This window comes from Pomacea canaliculata, linkage group LG14 (genome assembly GCF_003073045.1).
Source record: "Pomacea canaliculata isolate SZHN2017 linkage group LG14, ASM307304v1, whole genome shotgun sequence".
NCBI lineage: Eukaryota > Metazoa > Mollusca > Gastropoda > Architaenioglossa > Ampullariidae > Pomacea > Pomacea canaliculata.
Window position 1 is genome coordinate 13,599,832 of NC_037603.1, and position 16,922 is coordinate 13,616,753.

The 16,922-nt window shown below is 42.3% G+C and overlaps 1 protein-coding gene across 3 annotated transcripts; it reads right to left on the bottom strand.

The window, feature by feature from the left end:
- Positions 1 to 597: 597 nt before the first annotated feature.
- On the bottom strand, positions 598 to 16,600 carry LOC112555374 (chordin-like protein 1). Of its 3 annotated transcripts, none has more exons than XM_025223746.1 (13): positions 16,013 to 16,600; positions 14,891 to 15,817; positions 11,991 to 12,087; positions 9,607 to 9,716; positions 9,269 to 9,362; positions 7,552 to 7,724; positions 7,123 to 7,216; positions 6,265 to 6,294; positions 5,779 to 5,876; positions 5,317 to 5,539; positions 4,878 to 5,103; positions 4,496 to 4,588; positions 598 to 4,109 (listed from the first exon to the last, which is right to left on the bottom strand). In XM_025223746.1, the coding sequence occupies exons 3-12, from the start codon at positions 12,076 to 12,078 to the stop codon at positions 4,546 to 4,548; spliced, it is 1,179 nt and encodes a 392-aa protein (XP_025079531.1). In that variant the 5' UTR covers positions 12,079 to 12,087; positions 14,891 to 15,817; positions 16,013 to 16,600; the 3' UTR covers positions 598 to 4,109; positions 4,496 to 4,545. The 3 variants fall into 3 exon arrangements, with proteins under 3 accessions (XP_025079531.1, XP_025079528.1, XP_025079529.1); XM_025223743.1 differs by having other exon boundaries at positions 6,265 to 6,342; positions 16,013 to 16,594; XM_025223744.1 differs by having other exon boundaries at positions 6,265 to 6,342; positions 7,552 to 7,700; positions 16,013 to 16,591.
- Positions 16,601 to 16,922: the final 322 nt, after the last annotated feature.

The window sequence follows — 16,922 nt, forward strand, 5'->3', positions numbered from 1 at the left end:
CGAGCGTTGCCTCCTTGATTTGCTGTTGTTGGGGCAGGGTCACATCCATTTTGTGTGTGGCCTGACAAGTCTTAGTGGTTCCAGCCTTCCTGAGAGCCAAGTAGGGCGACGATATAGTAAATGCAACTAATAGAAAGGAAACTCGTGAAATTTTAAAATGGTGCTAGTCTATTTCGAAGACATGATCCTTCAGCGCATTTTAGATATATTAGCATTTTTTTGTGAGATAAATCCTCTGAACAATGCTAAAAAACGGTAATCTTATTACAACAGTCTAAACTAAGCACTCGTTTTTGTTTGGTTTTTTTTTCGGGGGAGTGGGCTAAGAAACAGTCACACATGTTTATGATTTAATATCTTAAGGCTAGGGTTAGTAAAGTGAGAACAAACAACTTATCTGCGTCGCTTGTACTGCCTGTATACTCGAGCTTAAATGTACTCACCAAAATGCCAGCGGTTTCTTGCAAGTCGTTAGATGGAATGCGAGTTTTGTCTCAACTTTGAAAAGTAGGTTTTGAAGATATTTGCTGTATGTCTTGATAACTAGTAAGTCTGCGCTGCTCGGTAGCTTCGCGTTCTAAAGAAAGAGAATAGTTGTTTTCTTTTTTATTTTTTTTAATGAGGGAGGAAGCATTATTCAAGTCCTCTTCAGAGTGAACTGGAGCAGCTGGGTCTGGTCTCTACAAATCAGTGGCTTACAATGCCGATGTCTTTAAAATGGGATGAGCTCTTTGTATTCTCTTTCACGAAAGTTGCTTGATGCTATTTTTAGAGAAGAATTGGCAGCACAGACCATTGAATTTTAGAGTGACGTGGCTTTAGCAACGCAGTGTCCCGCATCCACAGGGAACACACTTCCCAGTTCCTGTGATTCAAACAAAATGTACTAGGCTAATTAATTAGTAACAGGACTAGAAGCTTTACATTACTGAAGACAGGCTTTTTCCAGCTTTACGTATTGACTTCGGGGGTTCAGAAATTAAATTAACGAACAGTTTAGTTCATTTTCTCTTTTTTTCCCCCCTTTTTTTTTTTTTTTAAACCGCCATCATCAGATTTTCCTTCTGCATTGTAAATCCGAGACAGTTTTTATCACGTGATCCCGCAGTCTTTAACGTTAAAGCGACGTGATATGTGTCGACAGTTTATATTCTAGTTATAATAAAATCCAATTTTCGTTACAGAAGAAATTTTGTTATAATCTGTGTTTAGTGTCATGACTTATGTAGTTACCGAGTTAGCTCCGGAAGTCCATACTAATCGACATGGAGCCTCTGGTTGTTTTTCTTCTTTAGGTGTTATTGGCAAAAATTAGGCAGTTAACAGCCAGAGTTCTGTGTAAAGAGGGTTTGTAAAGGGTAAGAGCTTAAAAGATAAAGAGTTATTACAAAAAGTGTGTGAGACAGGGTTTAAATGGTAAGAAACTATTACAAAAATAAAGTATTATGAGATGGGTCTTAAAGAACACGAGTTCCCTTACACAAATAAATGTACGTCCCTCTATAAGCTCACCATGTATGTAGGATAGGGAGGCTTTAAAAAAACACACACACACACACGGTACCTGTCAGAAGTGGGAAACACGTCGAATGCGAGTTTTGTAGCTGTTTTAATACGTCCAGCATGTCAACCGCCACACGCCTCATGTTTCTACAGCTAGCAGCGCTACAACAACTGCGATAACAGCGCTAGGCATTTACTTATAGCATTTGAAATGCCAGAGCAACACTTTCAGTTAACAAAAACTGCTTAAGTTCTTCAACGAATCCAAAGTCTTTAACTCTCAGAACAATCAGCGTTCATACCATGCATCCATCTCAACGCGCACGAGCCATCGCCACAACCACGTGACCAGTCACGCTTCCGCTACATACTTTCTCGCCGCACCTTTCATCACTCAGTCCTTCACACGCTCCCTCTTCGTCTTCCTCTTCTAGCCGAACGCTGATGACTACATCCCCTTCAAACACACACACACATCTTACAAACCTCTTCCAGGCTTTTCTATGTCTTCGAAATTCTGGTCTTTAACGTAATGTCTTAGCTGTTACTCGATTCCACATTACAACTCTTTATAAAAACATTTACAAGTTCGAAGTAACCATTTCACTTTCAAGATCATTCGTCTTCTTTTTCTTCGTCTTCCCTTCCCTTCATTTTTTTTTTTTTTTCTGAAAGTAGGTTTGCAAAAGACGTTCCCGGGGTTGCTGATTTGGCGCACAAGAAAAGCTCGACTATAACAAGCAAAACTACATATCAATAAACATTGTGATCCAACAAATCTTTTTTGTGCTTACATGGTAAACACATTCCTTAGCCGTTACAGTCCAGTCTTTAAAATAAAGAGTCATAGGGAGCACCTGTTTCACGAAGCTGTATATCCCGGATGAAGTCAACAGAACGGAAGTTGTCCTTTTCGATTATTTACAGACCTGTGTCACGTGTTAGCAGGCAAAACATTTGCTGTCAAGACATCCCAATTGTTCATACCCTACTTGACATCAAGCCAACTGGTAGACATCTCATATTGTCCTGGCATTTGCTCTTTACGAGGCTACTCTTTCAATGGCGCCACTCTCTGGATGTGCAGCTTCCGGTGCAGGGAGTCTTTTTAGGTGGGATTCAAACCCGTTTTTCTGTGAAACTCGAACCCAGGGTTTGATGAATTGCACTGTCATCAGCGTGAGTATATTTTGGTCCATCGCCAGAAGTAGTGCCACAACCGACGCACATGAACAAATCTGTTATTTGCAGTCTCAAGCACCGAAACACACAGATGTTTGAAGTATCTTTGTTCAGACATGTCTTCCTTCCAGTGTCATGCGTCCTTTTCTATTGCTCTTGAAGGGAATCAGAACATTCTGGTTTACAATCAAGAAAAAGTGCATCACAATATTATTTACACGCTGCAAACCATAAACCTTCCATCGTGCTATGTCTAGAATTCAACATTCTGAACTCAAGGTAAAATATTTGTGACAGTGTATCTTGTGGTTCCTTTAACAGAGTCAAAGAATATGGGAAAAAATATCTGCTTTCTTGTCATCTGAATGACACAATATGCGATTCATGACGATCACATGACACAATTTCGTTTGAAGATCAGTCCTGTCTTTTGCCCTTCAATTAGCCATTATCACCATCTTCTACTTGTAATTATATATATATATATTGGTGTGTGATTCCGCTCTTGAATCGTTTGTTGTCGCTGAAAAAGTACAGTTGTATTTTCTAAACATTTGAATAGACACAACCAGTCATGTTTCTGCTAAAAGCAGACCCCCAACAAAACAAAAAGGTGGGGAAAATATGTTTAAAAACACGTCGCAAAAGTCTTTCACAACCTTGTATAAGATACCGCATATTGTAACGATTATATACATCAATCTGTGTCCGCAAAGAAAAAAAATCGCTGTCATAGCACCATTGACATTTTTTAAAACATGTCAGTGACATTAAATTCGATGTCATGAAAAAAAAATACAGTTTTGACCAGCTCTGTTAAGAAGGTTCGAAGATACGCATGTGCGTTCGAATCCCGACCCAAAGTGTTTTTACAGACCTGGAGGCAGAGATGCATTTGCGGGTGACAACCTTTTTTTTTCTTTCCTTTACAGCAAGAAACATTGACCATCGCAACAGTTAGGGTCACATCACACATATAGCAAAGGAGTAACCATTAATAAAATAATGTTAAGAGATGGTCCTAAGAAAATATTCCCCCTTCACAGAAAATCCACGCATGCGCCGTTAACGGAGCACAACCGATGCGATTGGAACATCGATGCATGTTTAGGGAAGATATTTGGCTTGCGAAGTAATCCTACTTCGACGCAAAATATTTAACAATTAAAACCGGAAAATTTTCCAAGAACTCCTGGCAGTCGAATTTTTGTAAAGCAGATTTGTACAGCGAGTCCACCATACGCCCCGGTCCATATGACGTCATTCAAACCGTCACTCGCCGCACAGATGACGTAAGGCCACAGGTTTCACGCGCCGGTCACGCTTCACGATTTTCTCCAGATCCTTCCTCTTGCAACCTTTTTTGCTTTTCTGACATCGCTGCAGCTTGGACTCCACTTTTTTCATCAGTTTTTTAAATCCGTCTGCAAGGTAGGGAAAAGATGGATTGAAAATGTTTTACCACAGGAACTACAAAATTACAGGTGATAGAAATTTCAAAAGATGGTGGGAACAACAAGCAGGTTAATTAAGATTTTGGTTAGTTGGTCATGTCAAGAATCTCCTGTCTTGCTTAAGTCTCACCTCCCCTCTTCATGCGCAAAATATAAACTAATTCAGCATTCCTCTTGTTACTCCAGACGTTTAAATAATAAAATAATAAAAATAGCAACAACAACAGAGCATACTCACGCTTGTAAGGAGCGTGCTCTGACTCTTAGCATTTATTTTAATGACAATAAAAATACGACTCCAGGGGGAAGTAATTAGGACACATTTCATGTTAAGCTTAAAAAAACTGTTTGTTTACTTTTGTTCGTGGCGCCTACAATGTGCTGACAGGTAACTGTTTTCCTGAATTCATCTGCTCTGGTCAATTCTCGTTTCGTTTCGCTCAGCTTGCCTGCAAAAGAAGTGATGCAACTTTTATGAGTTGTTTCCCTTTACCACCACGCTATATATATTCAAAAACAAGAACAGGAAAAGACAAGTCAGACGTTGATGACTAGGTCCCCAAGCTCAATTCTGACTGAACCTCTGCAACTGTATTTTCGTGTTGTTTACAAACTATTAACGGTGCATGATGTTAGTTTTCTTGAACTTTCCAGCTCTTTGATCTCAAAACTGAGGAGGTAGGTTTCAGTCTGGTTTACTGGGAATTTCAAAAGTAGTCAAAGTGTGCCTCCACTTACCCTCCTCCACCTCCCAGCGCAGCATTTCCACGGATTTGTCTTTGACTGCATCGAAGGCCAGGATTTCGAAAGTTGTCTCCGGCTCGCTGGTACACTAGGCGGTCGGTATGGCGAGGCAGACACAGACCGTTTAAAATGTCGGCCACTGACGTCAGGCTTGGCTTTCTGTCCGGATGTGGCTTATTGGTGATGGAACCTTCACACTTGGAGGACTGGCGGCGCTGATCTATGCCGGAGGGAAAAAAGTGACAGGAATAGAGAATATTTATGTTTTACTTCCAGATGGTCTTCTTGAAAAAAAATGGCTATTGTCTGTACTATATCCGTTATATTTCCCTCATTTCCCTATGTGTCTCGTCTCTAAGGAAGCATCTTCCTCTTATTGTCTCCCTCATCTTATACACACACACACTACAGAAGGGAAATTCAAGCTCGGTACCATTTTTGCTTTTTTTCTTTGGTTTCTTGCCGCTGCCACTGCCACTTCCACTTCCGCTGCCATTGCCATTGCCATTGCCATTGCCATTGCCATTGCCATTGCCACTGCCACTGCCCCCTGGCGGACATTGCTTGCAACAAGCTCCAGGAAGTTGTCGTGGCCGCTTGCACGAAAGGGACGATTCTGAGGGACACCCAATTCGGTTGCAGATAACGTGGCCATTCTGAGACAAAGAAAACACATTTCTTTTAGCAAACTGTTTTAATTTTGTCATGGTTCACATCTCTGCTTTTGTTGATCCATCTCTTATATTAAAACATCAAGTAACACTCTTTTTTAGGATTTAAATGATAGATACGCTTTGAATTATATCTCTCTAAATTTCTCAATTATTATGCTTTAACCAGTATCATTTCGCCACAGTCATGACTCATCATTTGCTAATGTCGAATGCCATCTCACCAAGCAAGTGCAAACAATACAGTGCATCTCCCCGAAGGTGCCGACCACAGGATTCCAGCTGCTGCCGTTCTTCTGAGATCCATCAGGCGAGGAGCAGTCTGCAACACGGGGAACACAACCAAGTAAGTATACGGGTGCGATATAAAAATTAGCTGATATAAATATCAATGCAAATATAAATCCTTGAGAGGAAAATTCAACACATGCAGTGCCTTAATATTTTGACCAACCAAAATTATAAATAATGCTCTGTCGGGGGGAGGTTGTTTGTTTGTTTGTTTGTTTGTTTGTTTGTTTGTTTGTTTTTTGTTTGTTTGTTTGTTCGTTCGTTCGTTCGTTTGTTTGTTTGTTTGTTTGTTTGTTGTTTGTTGTAGCTTATATGTAACCGCCTTGTGTAGGTTTCAGCAAGTATCCTAGCGGCTGGCCTAAGTCTCGGCAGGTAGGCACACAATATAGAAACTACAGGTGAACGAAATGAAAACTTACCTCCTTCTGACACGTTGCCGGACCTGGAATCTGAAGGTCGAACATAAGAGGGATAATCTTTCGTGTTGTACGAGATTTCTACAACGAAAACAAACAAAATAAGCAAAGCGACTATAAGCATCGCAAAAGCGGCCAAAAGCTTTTCCAAACTCCATGAAGCTTAGTCGTGTACATCTTTAACTTGCATCAATCAAGTTCATGTGTGAATAGTTTTTATAAATTGACGATTGGCTACACGATCCGTTTCAAACTGTCTTGCGCTCATCCAAAATCGCGAATTTTTTTTTAAAATATTAAATAAATAAAGGGAGACAACCTACTTTAAAATGATTTAAGATCTGCAGCATTTCTCTCCCTTATCACTATTTCTGTGTTTGTGTCCATATCGACAAATCTGTAGTATGGTGTTTAAATATGTTCAAAAATACTTTCTATATTTTCTGGAATGTATATAAAATGTTTTGAGGAAATAAGGAAATCATGCTCATATTAAGATATCAACAGTAAATTGTAATGTGTAAACTTCATGGAGGCATGATATTCTGTTAATTATTTGAAGTGCGTTCGGTGATCAGAAAATAAATTATTGGTAAACAGATGTATATGAAAATCTGGTAATACACATCGTTCAGTTCTTACGTATCATTACAAATAATGGTTTCTTTATTTATTTATGGTTGCAGCTTTTTTAAGACCGATAGAGTTGAATTCATTCCATTTCTAGAAAATTATTCTAAAAATATGAAATCTGCTCATTTGTAATTTCAAAGGCTTAATTCTTCGAGATAAAGCAATGAGCTGTAAGCACGGCAGCTTGCGCACTAATAAAGCGGAAGTAACGTAGGTTACGATATCTACCTGCACATTGAGGGCAGCAGTCATCGGGCGTTTGAATAAACTTCGTACATTTGGTAGGTAGACAGGTTTTTAGATGGCACAATACTCGTCCTTCCTGTTGAAACCACATAATAATAATATAATAATAATAATAATAATAATAATAATAATAATAATAATAATAATAATAATAATAATAATAATAATAATAAAAAATAATAAATTGGAAAAAGTTCACAGGACTTATTTGTAAATCGAATCCTACTCTAGCGGTAAAAGCTCGAAAAGACTGTTTACCCGCCACACCACTAACCTCGACGCTTCGCAAATGCACACATAACGGCGTATCACACAATCACATCACGCATGAAGTACCACACAATCATGCCAGACTGCTTCACAATGTAGTTCACACCACACATTAGCATATTAGAAGCTGGGGCACCGTACCGTGCAGACGCACATGACGCACTGGTCCTGGCGCGTGGGTCGGAGTCCGGTCCTGTTGGAGGGGAAGGTGTCCCCATCCTTGAAGGAGGCTCCGTGGAACTGGCAGCCCGGTCTCTTGCCCTCAACCTCCTTGGAACCCTCCGTTCCGGCTGTAGGAGGAAGGTTGTCAAAATCTAAATGAGACGGAGGGCGCCGGGTGTCACGTGCAGTGGCAACACTCACAAGGTCAAGGTAAAAAGAAGCAACACTCACAAGGTGAAGGTAAGAGCAACACAAGTGTTTTTAAAGCAGATTTCTAGGAGGACAGAGGTATATCGCGAATGTTATTTTAAGTTTTTTTCTTTGATTATTTTTTTAAAATTAAGTTTGTTCTGAATTTTTTTTTATCCTTTATTATCTCTCTCCATCTTTTTCTTTGTTTTTTAACCATTCATTTCTCTTAGTCATGTTGTTTCTATTTCTTTTCTTCGTTAATTTAGATTTCTTTTGTTTTTCTCCATGCTTTGGTCAATGATGTCTCAATATTAGACACATTATATTTGTGCCACCACACTTATTAATGAATGCTTCATATTCATTTTGACTTCCAAATGGTGCGAAGCGAACTAAACCAAAAGCAGAAGCAAAGGACAAAGCTGGCATTGTAAAACTAGCCGACACAAAATGTCTTTATACAGTCGAGGAAAGCTGTCGTTGTCTGCAAATAGGGGAACATGAATTGACACTATTTTCTCCAGAAAATATTTTACCTTATTTGCTATATGTCCTGTTCTACACTCTTACAAAACAGAATGAAAAGTGGTCTGCTACATTTCTCTTCACAAGAGGATGATGTTAGCATGTAACTAAGTAGATATACAAGTTAGCCCTATTGTCTGTTTCAAAGAAAGAGGTTTAAAACCAAATAATAAAACGCAAGAAGCACAAATAGCACGAGGTGTGGCAATAAGCATGTACACACGAACACACACACACACACACTGACACAGAGAATCACTGGCACCCGGGAAAATAAAATATTTTAATACTGCTTAATTTACTGTCTGTAGACAAAAGAAATAATAAATAATGATAGATTTTATTATTATGAAAGAGACTAAAACCGGAATAGAGACAAAAGTCTGATAAACAAACCAGGGAAACATCAGAGAAAAAAAACAGAAAAAAATCTGATACATATACAAGAGAAACATTAGACACAAACCAGATAAAAGTCCGATACACAAACTATAAAAACGCCAGCGACAAAAACCAATGAAATACAACAGGGCATGAAAAACATAGAGGAAAAAAGTGATAAACAAAAGACACAAACCAGAAAAATTCTAAAAAAAACAAAAACTAATGAAACACAACAAAGACAAACCAAAGAATCGTGAAAGACAAACAAGATAAGCATAGAAGACACAAATCAAGGAAGTAAACCAAAGAAAACAACAGAGAAACTAAAGAAACAAATCATGGGAGCAAAAAAGAGAAACAGAACAGAAAAACAAGACAAACAAACACATCAGAGACACAACCAGATGGACAGAAGAAACAAAGATAAAACCGAGACGAAGAAAGACGGAGAGAAGCAGAGAGGAAAAAAGAGAGACAAGAGGAAACAGATATTAAAAAACAAAGTGAACTAGAAATAAACAAAAAATAATCTGACAAAGCACACACACACACACACACACACACACAAAATAGAGAGAGAGGACAGGTCACGCACCGTCACATGTTGGACAACACTCGCCTGGCACCATCTTCGGCTCCTCACAGTCAGGGCGAGGACAGTCAACCCCAGTACACTTCACGTTTCCACCCTGAAGACAAAAAAAAAACAACCTCAGAGACTCTCGTGATGTCATCACAGGTACATACAGACAATTTACCATCTAGAGGACAAAACGTTGGTAAAGCAAACCGCTGCCAATAATTTTTTTTTATCCTAGTTAAGCATCATTAACACCCCCATCTACTTTTATCTATATAGATTGTGTGTCACGTGTAGATAACAGCATGGCTGATGTTAAGACGTAGTCAGTCACGTGACCTTGACGTCCTTACCGTGAAGCACGTGCAGTTGACGCACGTGTTCTCGCCGAAGGGTTTGAGGACCGGGTGCCAGGTTTTCCCAACCTCGTAGCGTTTGTCGCCTAGCATGCAGAAGTCAGAATCTGAGGACAAAGAAAATGAAAACATCAAGACCGTATAGAGTCCATCAAACCTGACTTCACAGCTACAGGCGGCTCTCGACTCAGGATAGGAATGCGACCCATCGTGAACTGAAAAGATCGTGAGTTTGAAAATGCATTTGATAACCTAACCTATCTAGCTTAGCCTAGCCTATCTCAAACATTCTCAGAACTCTTCATTAACCCACAGCTGCATAAAATCATCTGACACAAAACCTATAATAAAGGGTTGAATATCTTGTGTCATTTAATACTGTACTGGAATATTTTTTAAACTTTAAGTACTGTTTCTGCTAAATTTGTATCTTTTTCACATATAGACCACCCCCCTGTCCAATCATAGGGAACAGTTTGTAGTACATGCCCTCCTCACACCAAACAAACAAACAAAATCACGACGGGTATAAGACTATTATTTTGAGCAGTATAGTTTCCTGCATCATTAGTTACAGCCAGGTTAGCAACGGAGGGAGAGAATGAAAGCTAATGAGATTTTCTCTTGTGAGAGGAGAGGCGTGTTGAGGAGAAGCACGCGCGCTAATTGCATTGGAGGGTTAATACGTCCAGCGGTCCGCCAAGACATCAAAGACAGCGTCCATGACCTCCCGAGGTCACAACCTTACATTCTGGTCTCGCCAGGCGGCGCGGAGTAAGACCGGTACGAGGGAGGGGGAAGAGAACAGTTCGTGCTCCCAGAGTTTATGAAGATGGAGTGACTACCCTCATAATGAAGGTTGAGATTTTATGAAGCACGAGCACATAGCAACAAATTAAACCTTCAGTCACTGTTTCCTGTCTCATTTCTTTCTCTCTCTCTCTCAAGAAGCTAAGTGATGTCAGTTAACTACTCTCTTACTACTGATGTCTCCATAGAGACCTGCAGTTGGGAAAGATTCCTTAAGGAACTTCTACACCAGACAAATATGGTCAAACATTTGACCAACTTTGACAACAATTTATGTGTAACCATCACGCAAAAATAATAATAATAATTGCCAGAACTGGCAAAATGTTCTTCGATATATCTCCGATAAAGAACAGGCTTAATTAGAAACATATAGTTAAATTGTCAAATAAATTACTAAACATATTGTCAAAAATAAAATGATGTACGAGTCTGAAGTAAAGTTTCAGATATTAGGTCATGGGGTTGTTAAGGCCCTGACAGGACCCGCCATACTTGTCTCACAGACACTTTCCACCACAGTCACTCGCTGGCATCATGACCTGTCTTTGCAGACATAATTAAGTTGAGCTTTGCCAGTGCCGCGAGTCCATTAATTAATGTTCAAATTCGCACGAAAATTAGTGCAGAGTCAGGGACGATGCGGTGCGGCTTCCATTCATTATGACCGCCCACCCCCCGTCACACACCCCTCACTTTTCGAGTGCAATACTGTTAATAATAATGCTCATCACCAAACTCAGTGCTTTGTACTGTTATCTACCCCAAAGAGCACCCGCTTGGAGTGCCGCCGCTCCTGGCTGGCGAGGGGACTGCGTCTCGCCGTGCAGCCTCGAAAGTTCGGGGTGGAGGAAATCAGGGAAAGGGAAGAAAAAAGGGGATGAGAGTACAAAACAGCTTGATAGAACCTGCCGCCTGATTGGCCAGAGACAGTCTCGCTGATTTACGGGGAAAGCTGAGACAAGGTGCAGTATCTACCCGAGGTGCTAAAGCTTTCTTGTTCTCACCGAAATCTTCAACATCATTTTTTTCCTTCCTTTGTGGACGTTTAGAAAGAAATTTCAAGAAAATATACTTCTTTTACAGTCCTTATAGTTGGAGCCTTGAGCTGGGTTGAAGAAGTGTTCTCGTCTTTGTGCTATCCTCAAACATAAATGTCCTCATACCTGATTACATGGCGAGTGTATGAGCTTTTTAATGTACGGAAAGTAGATAAAACGCTCAGAGAACCAGTAGATACGGCTTAAATGACAATACATCAAAAGATTCTTCGGGAAAAGGAATTTTTTTCTTGTAGACACCATGTCTGTATTTTTATAAAGGGCCAGGCGGAGAGCGGCGGGGCTAGTAAGTCACCCTACACGGGTATCAAACCGGCATCGGAAGCTGGGTGGCCAAGTGGTTAGGGTTAGTTTTCACTACCCGCTTGTGTCTGTCTGTCTGTCCGTCCGTCTGTCTGTCTGTCTGTCGTTTGTATGTATGCTTGTGTGTGTGTGTGTGCGCGCACATGTATATGAAGAGAAGCGAGTGGTGTGCGACAGCTAAAGAAGCTTAAAGTTCATCTGTTTTACCTGAATTCCGCTGCACGCCGCAGATCACGTGAGTCAACGTCAGCAGCAGCAGCAGCAGCAGCGGGAGGGGGCGCAGCAACGGCAGCATGTCACAATCCTGCGCATGCGTTACACAAGATGAAGTCATCAAGCGCCTCCGACAAAACACGTTATATCATCCACAGCAACCCCACAGCCAGTTCTCACTCGTCATCTTCATTAACAACATAATTATCCCTACACACTGTCGTCATACTCATCGTTATCGTTACCGTCATCATCGTCTCCATGTCATTATAATATTCATCATCGTCGTTGTAATATATGTCATCATCGTCTGTTTCGTTGTTGTCGTCGTCGTCATCATCATCATCATCATCATCATCATTCTTGCATCCTTGGTCTCTACTTTTCCTCTCTAATAAGGCTAGTAACTGCCTTCCCCTTCCACCCAACTATCTACAGTCTGCAATTTATCAGCATTCACTGTCAACTCTCAAGGCAAAATACACACCACCACCACCACAACTACACCACCGTTACCCACCACCACCACTGCTACCACCACCACCATCACCGCTACCACCACTACCACCGCCACCACCACCCGACACACACACACCTCTGAAGTCGTCGCCAGTCACCACGTTATCTACTTTACCCACAAAATCGCGTGAAATCTCCACTCGCTTACGATAACCTGCGAGTTTTGCCGACATCCCGATGTTAACGGAATCCCTTGCTCGCGCCAGCTACAGATTATCTCGCCTGAAGCCGTTTCTCTCATCCTACCGCCAGAAATCTCGGTAGGCACGAGATAGCTCTGTCAGAACCGCTGAGTGGTTTGCTTCCTGTTTTGTGGGATCAACGCTGGCTGCTATTTTTTTTTTTTCGAATTTTATTTTAACTACTGGCATTAAATTTCTTTCTGTCGCGCGGGAAGTGCCCTTACCTGATTAGATTCTTCCGCCGCTTACAGCCGGTGAGAAAGATGTCCAAGAAAGCGTCAAGTTCGGACGTTTACGAACCTGCCAGTGCGTGTGCACCCTCGGCTAGAGATTTGTATATATTTAAACTTTTAATGAGATATATACCAGCAACGATGTGCATGGTAACATCGAGTAGAAGTAACACGAAAGATCATCTTTTAACAGACATTGAGATTATTTTTGGCGATGCTACTTGTTTGGATGATTTCTTTAATATGCTCCAGACTCTTATCTTTTATTAAAAGAAATTTGTGAAAATTTCTGTTTGGACTTTTTCTCGATAAGGCAATCCTCGTCGTCAGTGACAAGAGGACTAACAAATCTGATATCAACCTTTTATCTGCGGCTGAAGAAAGCCGCCTCCGCTCTCTTCTTCTACGAACGATTTACCTGGGAGAGGACGTCCTACCCAGTATACCCTGACAGGCCACCCGATCTTTCTTACACTTTTGATATCAGTTGTCTGTGGTTGCTACCTTTCCCTACAGGCAAAGTTTGTCCTTATCTCGCTTCGTGTTGAACTGTTTGGGATATTGTCCACATTTTTCTCGCCTTTCTGCATCTTTCCTTCCATCTTATCCCACAGAGTCCACAGTCCTCTAATCCCCCGTTACAAAAAATACACATACAATCAGATTAGAGTCGAAAACACGTCCAGTAGCCACATCCTGGGGCCTACGACAACAACCACTTTACCCTCGTCTTCCATCGTCATCGACACCACCACCACCGCTACATTAACGCGTCCCTCTTCTTCCTCCTACAACTCTTCTCCCCCTCCCCCCACTCGTCGGCTTTCCTTTCTTCCCCAACCCCTACCCCCGACACGCCATTCCTCCCTCCTTCTGTGGCGCCAGCTGCTGCAACTACCTGTAGATTCTGGCAAGCGGAGGTAAGAGCGGCCGTGGAGAACTCAGACGGTGTCCCGGTTAATACGCCCGCTTCCCAGGCCAATTTCCTCCGTTTCACTACCAGGCCTAGCCTTACAGGCGCCGCGCTTCTGGCATCACTAGGGGGCCAACAGACTAGCCGATAGCTCTTTCTTCTTATGATGGGAGCATTCCAGACTGAATTTTTTTTTTTTTTTTTTTTTTTTTTTTTGAGTCTCACTCCTTCCGCCCATCCTTCTGTTTCTTTCTCTCTCTCTCTCCCTCACACTATCTAAAGCTTATTCTCCTCCGTTTTTCGAGTTTAGTGTTCCTGGCTTAATGTCGATCACGCCTGCAGTTTATTTTCCTCCATTTGGTACGTATGAAACACGCGTAATAAAACATAAATCCGTCTGCAGCCAAAAGGCCTGGCAGTTAAGGGAGAGAATAATGAGAGAAATGTCCGACAAGGAAATGTCGCTAGTCTCCCTTGCTCCTGGTGCGGTCCTTGCACCCGCAGTTACGAAGAGCCGCGAGTGCAAAAGAGTGACACGGGGGTATCGCTGCAGGCTGTAAGGAGACTAACGGGGTAGACGGGTCGTCCCAGGAGTGTCTAGACTATTAACACCGAGTCTAACGAGTTTTTTACATGTGTGGAACAACCTCCACTTGTACCTGTACATCACGTGTCACTTCTACAACTCATCACGGACCGAAAAAAAGAAAAGCGAACAAATAAATTCCAAAAAAAAATAAAAACAATAAAATTCGAAACTGCAAGCGCGCTCTTTCCGAAACCTTTTTCTCTGAGTTTATTTTAAAACAAGTTTTATTGAGATAGACATTACCTGATTGAGGTGAAAATTTAGTGAAAAATTGTTTCAAAATTGAGGGTGGAGGGGGATGCATATAGGCTTGATAGTTCTTTGAGAAAGTGAAAAATGATTTTACAATCGTTTCCTTATTTTAAAGAAATAGGTAACTTTTCGCGTGAACACGCGCGTGCGCACATACAGGGAGAAGCACGCAAACAGCAAACAGAAACTGCATTTTTATAACTCACCTTGTTCACGAGGTGCTCCGAGTGCTGGCAGTCAGCGATTACACCTGTTGATCCGGAGAGCGCACTCGATCCAGCGCCGCTGGTCACGTGGTACTGTTCCTCCGCAGCCTCAGGTGTGTTACTGTTGTGAGACCTGCGATCACACTCACCGCCATCAAAACCAGCGACAACGGCGTCTGCAGCGACAACGATGACGACGATGACGATGACGACGACGACAACCTCCTCGGGCGATAACGATCGTCGGACACGCGGAAGGACCTCGACTCTGATCTCGTCCTCAATAGACCCTCCTCACTTTTAAGTCCCGGCGTCCCGCTTTATGATTGTTGACTAACAATGGAGACAAACATGCACTCGGGTGGCGCTGTAGAAGGCCGTGCTGCTTTGTGCGGAGCCTGTTGGGGAAGAAGGGTACCCTGGTGGTTCGGGTTTTATATTTCCGTCGTCGCGCGCCGGGTACAACTTGTATCTTTGTCGGCAATCAGATCTTTATTGCTTTTAAATATTTAGCCGTGCTTAAGAGTACGTCGCCATAGCAGACGGTCCTTTCTCCCTGGCTGAAGCCACAGACAGCGTCTTTGACAGCATTCTACCCGCTGAACTTGTTCTCAGGACAATTACTGAAACCAGTCACGCTCGAGTTGTGTTGTCTTTACCGCACTCGATCTACCCTCCAAATTATTGGCACCACGACAGCTTTCGGTTGTGTCCTTCGACTGTCGACAGCCTGCCTCTTGTTGACAAATAAAAACTTCTCTGTAGATCGTTGACTTTCTGAGATGAAATTTCACAGACTGAAACTCTTTTAAAAGAAATGACGAACTCTTTCTTCTGAAACATCCATTTCTGTTCAGAAGACATCGAATCTTTTAAAAAAAAAGTTTGGTGTTTTGGCTTTACCCAGTATCCGATGGGAGGAACTCTCTGAAATAAAAAGTTGTCAAATTTCGGTTTTTAAAAATCTGGAAATATTAAGCGACAAAAATTTAGTTCATTAATCCGATTTTTATAAAGAATCTCGACTTTTTTTTTTTCAAACCTCAGGCTGTAAAAAATTTATAGTAGATAACAACTAAGAGACAAATTTTGTTAAGAGAAATAAAAAGTTTGTAAATCTACCTTCAGTAGCGAACCTCGCTACAATGCCGGTCCAGCTTTTTCTGACACTGGGATGAGCTTCCTGTGAACGGTAGCGTTCAGTCGCGCAGCAGCAGCAAGAAGCTCGGCGCAGCAGTGCAGCACGGCGATCAGCGGCGGATTAAGTGTCGTAGCGATCCCCCCTGCGCGGTCTTCGAGTGGGGTAACTGTATCCGCCCCCCCTGGACGTGTCGGGCGCCGTCGGAGCGTGGCCAACGAGGTAGGCGCGTTGCCGAGATGCGTTGTCCGGACCCTCGGCGGCGAAGCAAAGTGAACAGCCAGGGTTTTAGTGGCTCGTCAGGGGCTTCTCTTACCTTGTCTCCAACCTGTAGACTGGTAGCGTACTTATAGCGGCAGTGCCCAAGGGCTTTGTACCTCCCTCTCTCTCTCTTTCCCCCACCTTTCTCTATTTCTTGCTCGCTTGCTCTTTCTCTCTCTCTTTGGACGCCACAAGGGGCGATACCTTTTCCCCCTTTAGTTGAACTCAGGTAGCAGTCTCTCTCTCTCTCTCTTCCCTCCCTCCCCAATCCCCACCCACAAATCTCTCCCGCCCGCTCGTCTTCTCTGAGGATTCGTGCCGCCATTCAGGTGAAGGGTTGTTAGTGAGGCAGTAGGGCTGCAGGAGGGGGAACAAGTGGGGAAGAGGGCCAAAGACTCCAGAACCTGACGGGAGCACCTGTGTCGGAGCGCGCGCGCACGCACACACACACATGCACGCACTGGGCCACTCGCGTGCAGTGCACTTAGCTTCAAATACGTTTCGTGATGTGCGACGAGGACATGTTTGTGATGGAAGGTTGTCAGAAGTTAAATAATTCATAACCACGACTGCCTCGGGTGTAAAATGGAGAAGAGGGGGTGAATCGAAAAATAAATCCGTCAGACGGAGTGA

Bases quoted from the DNA above. Each gene is read 5' to 3' on its own strand.
- LOC112555374 (XM_025223743.1), bottom strand. From the start codon at position 12,078: ATGCTGCCGTTGCTGCGCCCCCTCCCGCTGCTGCTGCTGCTGCTGCTG. The intron at 7,217-7,551 runs GTACGGTGCCCC...TGGTTTCAACAG, and splicing joins GCGTCATGTGCGTCTGCACG to GAAGGACGAGTATTGTGCCA. The intron at 4,589-4,877 runs GTAAGTGGAGGC...CTTCTTTTGCAG, and splicing joins GCGCTGGGAGGTGGAGGAGG to GCAAGCTGAGCGAAACGAAA.